Source organism: Mesitornis unicolor, unplaced genomic scaffold (assembly GCF_000695765.1).
Source record: "Mesitornis unicolor isolate BGI_N332 unplaced genomic scaffold, ASM69576v1 scaffold18451, whole genome shotgun sequence".
Lineage (NCBI taxonomy): Eukaryota > Metazoa > Chordata > Aves > Mesitornithiformes > Mesitornithidae > Mesitornis > Mesitornis unicolor.
Window position 1 is genome coordinate 21,261 of NW_010166047.1, and position 10,744 is coordinate 32,004.

Sequence of the window (10,744 nt, forward strand, 5' to 3'; positions counted from 1 at the left end):
CTCAGTGCTCTTGACTACACGTCAGTGAGCAAGATGAGAAACAAATACCTGGATTGAAGAAAGGCGCTAAGTGACAAACTGCATAACACACGTTCAGAAAGATGTCGTGTGTGACTGCTCTAGCAGTGTGTATCCACTGTTACCTGTCAGCAGACTTCTGTAAGTACCAGTCAGCATAACACACAGTGTAACCCGGTGCTTATTGTCATGGATGTCTGTGCTACCAAGATTCCAGTGCTCCTTATAGTTGACTTCTTACATTTTTATGGTTACTAAAGTCAAGTTTAGGTAGTTAACAGGTCAGCTGCTCTACATCAAGGCAGACATCAATGGATCTTAGAAGTATGGTGACCAAACTCGTCTCCTTTGAGAGCTGCCCTGATGCTCCAGAGAGATGTTAAAGAGCGGGAAAGTTGGCCAGGGCAGCACAGGAGGGACTGGTGGACTGGGAGGAGTTGGTGGTCAGGCTCTCAGGACAACACAGGAGGCAGAGGACAGAGCACTGGTAGCCCAAGGCATTTGGGGCAGAGGACATGAGTTCTGTGGGGCACTATCAGGATTGACATCTGGCTGCAGAAGCAAGGAATCATGAGGGAAGGACTGAAGATTCAGGGTGGAACTGCCAGGAAATTTGTCAAGGGTGCAGCACCAGGTAAGGAAACCCCTGCACTGCCAGCTGGTGTCTGGCCGTCACCTGCCCTAGCAGGGCTCTGCAATACTGTTTTGCAGTGTGTGCAACTTTGCACAAACTTTTGTCACAGACAGAGCATCACTTAAACCTCACTGTTGTTTAGTTTCCCGAAATACAGCTACAGGAAGGAGGCAGTCATTGGGAAGGTTGGCTCTGGAGTTACAAAGGAAATAGTAGTAATTTCGATTGGAGGCAATGAGCTGCTTTTGATCATGTAAGATGTACAGTGCCAAGGGGTTGCTCACTGTTGCAGGCACTTGGGTAACTCCCTGGATCTCTCCTCATCCTCCCGACACTCTGCCATATTGCACTCCCGTGCCTTTTCTGCACAGCATGCGTGGAACACGCTCTGGAGTACTGCACAGTGTGGGGGTGTGTGGAGTGGGTGTTCAGTGAGCTCTGCTGCTCTGAGCATCAATTGCACGTGCCTTGGTGGTGCTGGCCATCCTGTGGGCCTAATGTGTCGCTGCTGTGGTAACCGGATGCCAGGCAAAGCTGCATTTCAGTGAACATTTTGTGGCACGTCCAACTGGTCCTTGTGTACAAGAATAGTACCTGAAATTGTCCCAAGCTTGCCTCCTGTCATCTTGATGCTCTCTTTTCCTTAGCCTGGGTACCAGCCTAGCACCCCTTATTGCTCACCCCACTGCCCTTCTCTGCATCTCTTTTGACAGCTGTGCCCTTCTCAGTGGGACCCCTTTCTGGAGGTGCTCAGTTCACAAAGCTTTTTGCTTTTGGGAAGTAGCCACCTTGTTCCCAGATTACCCATAAAATCAGTTATTGCTTCTTTCTTTCTTTTCCCCAAAAACTAACATGTTCGTGGTAAAATAGTCTGGTTTTGGTGGTGCTGTAGCATTGTGCTGCACCAAAGATTTGGACCTTTTGCCCTATGGGTTGGCTGCAGGTAGCTTTGACAGGTTTCTTACCTGCTCCAGCACCCCTCCTCAGTCAGACAAGATTGTTCATTTCAGGAGGATCCAAATCAGTGATGCATGGTCTCGGTTTCCTACTTTCTCTCCCATCAACGCTGCAAAAAATGCTCTCGTGGTGTGGTGTGTGCTTTGCCTGGGTGGGAGAGCCCTGGTAGATGTGTTTGTCTGAGCGCTGATGTTTGAAGCTTGGTTATTCCTGCGAGGGGCTTTGCTGCTGAGTGCATCCCTGAGCATTAACCCTGATGCTTTCTCAAATATTTGCCTGTACCCAAGAGATCTGACCAGAACACGTGCTTATTGATGGCTGTGTTGGCAAATTTACCCCGCACACCCCAGTGATTTCTGAGTTGAAACCCTGGGCTGTTACAGGCTGAGCTCAATTTTGGGGAATGGGGCTATGACAGCTACTGGTTTCTGTGCAATGGGCTTGAGAGGAGAGCTGTGCTGCATAGAGGGATCTTTTCTATAGCACTATTCCCACTCAGTCTCAATAAGGAGATATGCGCTAATGAAGACAGTATCTTGCCTTGACTTTAATCCTCTCCAAAGTCCTTATTCAGCTGCTACCTTAGATAATGAAGTGAAGGTTATGATTTACAAATGACCTTCTTGTGCTTTTTGAGCGAAAGGCGAACAAGTAAGGATTAGCAGTCAGGTCTAGGTGATTTTTTTTTTTCCTCCGGTACTGGTTGCAGTCCCATAAAATCATAATTACATTAAAAGGTCCAGGCATTTTATGTGCATTGCCTGCTCCATGGCTCCTAAGGGAGAATGCACCAGGAGGGAGAATAAAACAGCTCATATTTTCTAGTTATGCCAAATGCTTGTTCTGACAAATTTCCTGACTGCCACTGCTGTTAGTGGAGCCTGAGGCCAGAGCAGGGTGCGTGACGAGGTGCACCGTTTCCAAACTTCAGTACAGATGATCATTTCCTCCTGCCTGCCTTGCCAAGGCTGTCACACTTCTTTCAAACTGTGGTACTTGCTGTGGTAATTAAAGTGCTCCGTGAGCCCTTCGTAACGGCTCCCCATCGCAACCTGGAAATTGCAGGCACTTTATCAGCTGGAATACAGTGTGTGCTGGAAGGAGAGTTACACTTGACCAAAGGCTCAGTTTAAAACACTTGCTGTGACCTTTCCTCATATTCTGGCCTAGCTGACGGGCTCCTGTGTGCCCCCTCCACTCCCAGCCTTCCCCAGCCTCGTTAGGAAGAGGATGGTGGAGGCTGTTGTAAAGGCAGGGTGTTAATGGAGGTGCTGGCAGCAGTGGTCAGCCTGACTGTGGCTGCAGACTGACAAGGTGAAGCCAGTGGACGTTTTAATGGTGTGGATAAGCCTGGGAGTTCACTCTTGTGCTTGTCTTTTATCAGTCTCTGTGTACTGAACCCCTTACAGATGCCCATAACTGAGCAGGCAAACATTTTTTCTCTGTTTCATGGAACTACTTGCTTGCTCAGGCGTAATTCTTGAGTGCAGCATCTGCCTCAGGTCTAGGAAAGTGAATGTGATGCCGTCTGCCACATAGGCGCTTCTAAACATGTGCAATTTATCTGGCAGAGCTAAATGGATCTGGACAAATAGTGAAAACAATTATTTGTGAATATTTTATTAGAAAATATCAAAAATTCATCAAATAAATTATTCAGCTTCCATATGACTAGTCCTGCCAGTGATAGGGAAGAGCCTCAGATGCTGAAAGCCAGCTGCTGGGTGGGGGAGGCTGCAGCAGGCGGCACGGTGCTGTACAGCCTGGCATAGGGCTGCCTGTGTTCATCCACAGCCATGCTGAGCTGGAGAAGGAAGGGTTGCTGACTCAAAGGCTAAACTCGGCAAACCCTAGCAGTGCTGTAGAGTCCCTCGAATAGAAGGAAAGTCTTATAATGAGAGGCTAAGGGAGCTGGGGTTGTTTAGCCTGGAGAAGAGGAGACTCAAGGGGGACCTTATCACTCTCTACCACTACCTGAAGGGAGGTTGTAGTCAGGTGGGGGTCGGGCTCTTCTCCCAGGCAACTGGTGACAAGACGAGATGGCATAGCCTGAAGCTGCGCCAGGGCAAGTTTAGGCCAGATATTAGAAAGCACTTTTTAACAGAGAGGGTGATCAGTTGTTGGAATGGACTGCCCAGGGAGGTGTTAGAGTCACCATCCCTGAAGGTGTTTCAGGAAAGGCTGGATGTGGCACTTAGTGCCATGGTCTAGCTGATGTGGTAGTGTTAGGTCATAGGCTGGGCTTGATGATCTCAGGGGTCTTTTCCAGCCTCAATAATTCTGTGATTCTGTATTTCAGTGCCCTGACTGAACCTGCTCACGCACAGCCGGACTCAGCAGTGTTTGACAAACAGTCTGACAGTCTCCTCTTTCAGGGATGTCTCTCTGGTTTTTTTGTTTTAGGTGAGAGTCTATGACCTCCTGCAGTACGAGCATGGGCCTGACGATGTTCTGATCCTAGCTACTGATGGACTCTGGGATGTGCTGTTAAATGAAGAAGTGGCAGAAGCTGTCACTAACTTTCTACCAAACTGTGACCCCGATGATCCCCACAGGTTCGTGGTCATCCCTGATTTTCTAGCTTCTCTGCAGAAGAGCACTTTCTGGTAATGTATTTGTGTAGAAAGTATGGTATGAATAACATTCAGTCAGCACACAACACTTACAAGAAGACATTTTTATAAGTTGAATGGAAACTCTACAGCGAATGTGGTGGTTTGGGGCTGTTATAACTCAGAGCTGCCAGTCTTCAAGGGAGCAGTTGTGAGATCACGGTAACTTGGTGTGGGATCCATTTTGTTTCCCATATGAGGTCCAGAAGTAACTTGAAGGAGGCTGAGGTCTTAGAATAGCATGGCAACAGATCTCCGTCTCCAGCAGTCACAGGTTTCCTCTTAACTCTCCTCTGGGTAGTTCCTCAGCACTAAAGATTGCTTCTCACTGGGACATCATCAGCGTGTATCTCCCTCTCTCTCACTGAATGTGTGTACGTGTAAATACTGCACAGTGTGGTTCCCACGCATTCCTGGTCATACCATGACCTTTAAACCTGCCTGCAGTAGGGGATGCCCAGTGCTACCAGCTGCAGGACAGGTGTGGTGACAAAATAGGTGGAAAGTGTGAATATTTCATTTAGTTGGATTCTGTTTCATTGCATGATTTTAACCTACCTCATCCTCTTCATTTTCCTGCCTTTATCACCTCTTGCTTGATCGGTTTCTCTCTTTAAACATACCATCAAGCAAACAAGTTCCCAAACAACTGCCTTGAGTGGGTCCATCAGTGTGTCTGCTGCTGAATTCAGTGTCGCCATGAATTAATACATTACGCTAGAGATCAGAGGTCTCTTGCTTGTAAAAGGAACGACTGTGAAAGTGGAAAGAGCTTTATCCTTCCCTAGGGACTGTTCAGGAAGGGAAGTGTGTGTCGCTCCTGAATTCAGGCCTGGCCATCACTGTCTTCTGCCCATGCCCTGGGCTGAAATTGAGGAAAAGAGCTTTTATATGTCCCCAGTTGGCCGGTGGAAAGCAGGAATTCAGAAATAAGCTCTGGGATATCTTGGCATCCAAGTGAAAACACACAGAGAGCTCAAGTTACAGCTGTTTAGATGTGCCAGCTCTTGAGTACATGGGGAAACTCATCTCAAAATGCTTGGTGTTTCTCATGTTTCTAAGTGGTCTCTTAACATGGTCAGCCCTGTTCTCCATCAGCAAACAAGGAAGGTAACTGGGACACCCTGACAGCACTTGGGCTTTAAAGTGAGAGCAGCTCTAAAGTAACTGTGGGACATTAGTTAGTCCCTGTATGTGGCAGCATGAGTACAACACACTCCAGAATTGGGCCTGCTGTGTTAGGAGTTAGAACAAACATGTTTATTAGTGTTTGACCTCCTGGTCTATGAATGGACATCTGAACTGAAAATAAATTTATTCTTTTAAGTAACTTTGTGCCAGGTCATTTAGAGGCTTACAAATAGCAGTGGAAAGACATTTCTCACACCAGCTTGCAAAAGGTAATTAGAGCAGTCCCTCATATAGTTTACAATGATATTTATGAAAATAACCTGTGTGGAATTGCTCTTGCTGCTTGGTTGTAAAGAATATTTAAAGGGCTTAAAGTACTGTGTGAGAGGTTTTACGTAATTACTTCACAGTGGTCCAAATGAGCTATAACTAATGAATTTACAATAGCACAGCAGCTCAGACTGTGGAGCTGCGTTCATTCCTCTTACTACTCAGTGACAGGAAGATCTTGTTTGCTGTATTATCAGCATTTAAAGAAAATGTTATCCCACAAACTGTCAGGTTCTGTGACGGGTGTAGTGACACAGTCTGTGGTGAGGTGATCAGCTGGAAGTATAAAATCTCTAGGGAAGCAGAAAACTTGTCAGACTTGGCCCTGGGTTTGGTAAAGCTTTGCTCTTCTGGAGAATCTACCTGTGGAGCAGACCCAGGATCCACCTGACCCAGTAGCCTACTGACTCCCTGACAGCAGCATATTAAAATAAAATAAAGCCAGAGAGGAAGATCTTATTGCTGCAGAGTACTTATCTGTTACATAATTAGCTCTTTGAGGGAACAATATCCCTCCCATTTGAATTAGAGCTTATTTTATAGCCTGATGGGTAAGAGCTTACAGCCCTTGGCAGTGCTCTTGGGACTCTCTCCTGCTGATATTTACTGTCAGAACTGTGAGTGTTTGTTGCCCACAGAAAAACATCTTTGAATCCTGTCAAACACAGCATGTGTCTGGGCACCTCCAAGTGCAGGGAGAGCAAAGTCCTCGCATCTGTCCTCACCCAGATGTACAGACACAGCCTCAGGGGATTTGGGCAGTGGGTGATGGGCGCAGACTTGATGAGAGAGCGGTTCCTCTGTGAGGCTGTGATGGAGTGAAGAAGCTGGGGTGGAGCTGGATTTGTTAGCCCGCTCATTTCTTATGGGGATTGTGGCAGACAAGAGCATGAAGGAGACCCTGTGTGAAGAACAGGTGGTAGCGACACACGGCTGCTTTTCATACATCATCTCTCTGAAGAGGTATGAAGATAGAGAAGTGTGACTCTTGCCCGTTTCCTTCAGCTGCACTTATGTAGGTCTGTCCACTGACCTTCGGAATCTTTTATTTCTCATCCTTCCTCCTGTCCTCTCTTGTTTCCCCCCACTCACTCTCTCCCACTAGCTAGAGATTTATGAGGATGCTGGGGAGTTGCTCCACATCTGTTGGATGTGAGAAGATAAGAAGCTGCTCAGATAGCAGCACATTTCCCCCACTGTCACCGTTTCTCCTGCAGTCCTTTCACTGATCAATACTGAAAGCTTCAGCAGAAGAAAAAAAAAGTATATTTATTCTTAAAACACAAAAGTTGTATTCCAGCGAGGCTGTTCATTAGGGGTAAGTGGATACTTTAAAACTACTTCAGCAGTTTTCTAATGCTGTCTCGACAGCTGAATCCCAAGTTCACAGCGCTGGAGAATAAAGCATTCAGTAATGGACTGCTGCTGCTATTCATCTCCAGGTACAAGAGCCTCACCCTATCTCCTCTAGTGCCAGGCTGAACAGCACTGCTTCAATTCAGCTCTACACAGGGAGAGGAATATGTTACCTCGCTGCTGCCTTCACCTGCTCCTTTTCCTTTGCTTCTCTTGTGTATTTCACAGTCTGTCTACGAGATAATTTCTGGTTTGTTAAAACACTTTTTTTTTTTTTTCCAATCTTGCCCTGTCCAAACACTGAACAACAAAAGCTTTACACAATCAAGAGCAACGCTCATTCCTTTGTGCTCTTTAGATGTGGGGAGCTCTTGTTAATTAGAAAAAGGAGGAAGGCAAAGTTTTCTCCCAGAATGATGTGTGTTTTCTTCTCTTAAATTCTGACAATAGCTGAGAAATCTTTGGAAAAGATGTTATGGCCAAAATTCACTCAGCATCAGACATGCTGTGAATAAATATTCCAGTTTGTTCCTTGCCACGTGGAGTCCTTTTGTTCCTTAGCCCTGCATCTGATCTGGGGATTTGGGAGCTGGGAAGTGCAACTTTGTGTGGGATTTTTTTTCCCCTTGGAAAATACAATTTAATGTTGTATCAGGACAATAGGGGCAGCGCTTCTTGTTACATCCTGCCATTGGTGCAGACTCATCTGGAACCCGTGGACAGCATGCACGTGTGCGTGCAAGCCTGTGTGGTAGAGTTCGTGCCTTGGACCCATCTCTTGTCGCTAAAAGTACATCTTCTGTCGAAACTAGTGAGGGCTAGAAATTTTATCACTCAGTACCATCAGGAGCAGGGAGTGTGTTGCTTCTGTATGACATTACTTGGATTTAACATCAGACCTTTTGGGTAGTCAAATGTTGGTTTATTTCCATTGGAGGAATCTTTCTAAGCAGAGCAAATAAATCTGTTCCTGGTTCGAAGAAGCCATTTGAGTTGAAGGCACCAAAATTGTAGAAACAGAACACAGTTGGGTTTTTTTTCCCTCGTTTTATCCCCAGAGAGTGAATAAACTCTCCTCTGATAGAAATTACCATATAATAATACATTCTCTGGTGCAGATTTCTGGGGTTAGAGCAGTCCTGGATTCTCCCTTAATAAACTTCCCCCCACGCTGCTTCTGATCAGTGGAGATTTCGTTCCTTCCCATTCCTCAGGTGAGGTCTGGGCAGACCATTTCTGGCCAAGGATCCTCCCTAGAAAAGGGGGTCTTGAAATGCAAACCTTTCTTGTCCTTCCTGGTTTCTGGGAACTGCAGAGGTGTCCTTTGCTTCTGGTGGCCTCTGTGTTTGGCTTCATAGACCCCCGCATCATCTTTAGAGATTGATACTAATGCTTTAAATAAAACACGGGTAGACACAATATTGAAGTGGTTTTTATTGTCAGTCTTTTAACTGTTTGATTAATTTTTAATTATCAAATGATAGAAAAGCTTGCCTCTACTCAACCAAATTCAAAACAGCTCAGGTCCTGGTGTTGGACTGTTGAAGAAAAACATGTGACATTAAGCTGCTTCTCAGGGAGTACACAGAGGTGTTGATCCAGTACCAGCAGGTAAAATTATATGGGAGAAGATGTCAGAGCACAGGATTCTCTGTGCACCACCTTTTGGGCTCTGACATCCTTCTGCCCCCAGGGAGCACCTGTTATTTTTTCAGGACAGAAAATAACTCCCATAAGTCCAACACTGCTCAGCCCAGCACAGGCTGGAAGTTTTGAAGCAACATGAAACTTAGTATTTCATTAAATTAAGGACGTGACAGCTCACATTCACACAGTGTTCATTGAACTCATAAATGTGAAAGAACTGTGGGACTCTGTTAATCTGGCTGCATTAACTGTAAGTTTCCTTTCTCAGTTTCAGAATAAAAGAGATTTAAAAATCATTCTTATGGTCAAGGAAACCAGACAAGTTAGTCTACTTGGTTTAAGGTATAATTTGGATTTTGCTTTTAGTGCTCTATTACTTGCTTTCAAATGACTTTGTTATAGTTTGTCTCTGAGATAGTTGAGCCATGCTTACCTTCAGGTGTGTCAGTGAACACGGGTGTAGTTTTCAACAGTAAGTAGTGTTATTTTGGGTCTTCATTTTTTCAGGCTAGTCCTAGAAAGCCAGTTTGTTAAAGCAAGCGTGTTAATATTTTTCTGAAAACTGGTGAAGCCAGGCACCCAAAACAACCACTGACTTTTTGATCTATTGGTGCCTGTCAGATACCTTTAGATTCTGATGCAGAAGCTGTCACTGAACTGGAAGGGGTTGCTCTGTGGTTATGCTGTGGTTTGCATTTCTCCTACCTGTTTCTGAAGCACTGGGAAGTTGTCCTGGTGGCTCACAAAGGTAAATCTGGCAGGCTCTGAAACCCGCTTTCCTCACCAAGATGCGCACTCTTCTGCCTTCTCCGCAGGTACACGCTGGCGGCGCAGGACCTGGTGATGCGAGCCAGGGGGGTGCTGAAGGACCGGGGCTGGCGAATATCCAACGACAGGCTGGGCTCTGGAGACGACATCTCTGTCTACGTCATCCCTTTGATACATGGGAACAAACAGTCGTGAAAGGAGCATCCAGAGTGGTCACAGGATGGGAATCTTTTTGGGAAGGGCCTGTGAGAGACAATGTGGTTTTGGTGATCTGACCAGGACACTTCCAGTTGATGTAATCTATTCAAAACTAATGCTGGAGGGGTATTTTTCTGCCCAAAGGTAGGGCACTGCACATATACTGTATATGATTAAAGATAACCCTTAAGATTACAATTTCCCTATAGAAATGGTTTTGGTGCTTAACAGGAATGGGATTTAAATGCTGCTAGCATATTATGGATTCTGTCATCCCTCCAGGTGGGGAATTACTTTTTTTTCTCAGTTTACCATGTAGCTTGGAAGAGCCATTTCAGTTGTGAAAGTAGAAGTGGGTATCAGAAGCCACACAGGCTCCTGAAATCTACCCCCAAATATTCAGAAGGTGACTCGGGTCACATCTCATTTAAAAATACCTATATATACATATATGAGACTCAGTAGTTTTCTTCTTTCTACAAGTTGCATTCATGACTTACCTATGGACAACTTCCAACTTGTGTAATCCTTCAAACCCCCATCTTCCTCTTCAGTAGACTCTACTCCTGTATTTTAGTAGGAAAACTGAAGTTGTTTTCAGTGTGACTATGCCTGTTTACTGCAGCTAAAACAGCCACCTGCAAAATTGTCCAGGAGAAACAGGTAACAGTCTTGTATGGCAAAACTTGTTCTGGTGTGGGGAGTTATTTGTCAGGATTCCCTGTTGGGTGTATACCACGATTAGATAGAGCACGCAGCTCAGCTCCATGTGATGTTTACCTGGAAGCCATGGTTCGTTGGGATCAGAGATTTTCATTCATTGAGTGGTTCCGCCTGCTTCATCCTGTTGAAAGGATCCCTGACTCTACAGCTTTTGCAGCACTTGGGATTCAGTAAATTTATTTGGGCTCCTGAGTGTATTTTTAGTTGGATTCCTACTTGAAGTGGTGGTCTTGCTATCAACTTGGATACCCAGATAGTGATCTATTTAACAGTCATTTCACTTCTTCCTGCCGCATTTATTATTCAGTGTACCTTTGCCAGCTCGACTTGGCAATCAGAAAGCAACAGCTTTTAACTTTGTCCTCACAGT

At 45.5% G+C, this 10,744-nt stretch overlaps 1 protein-coding gene across 1 annotated transcript in view; it reads left to right on the plus strand.

Annotated features, from left to right (window-relative positions):
• Positions 1 to 9,648, plus strand: part of LOC104548738 (protein phosphatase 1H) — a gene marked incomplete at its 5' end in the record, with an annotated part of 28,385 nt that extends 18,737 nt beyond the window's left edge. Inside the window, 2 exons of the mRNA XM_010194842.1 lie at positions 4,013 to 4,164; positions 9,501 to 9,648. Of these exons, the coding sequence (XP_010193144.1) occupies positions 4,013 to 4,164; positions 9,501 to 9,648 (300 nt within the window). The remainder of the gene's footprint in view (positions 1 to 4,012; positions 4,165 to 9,500) is intronic.
• Between the last annotated feature and the right edge of the window lie 1,096 nt (positions 9,649 to 10,744).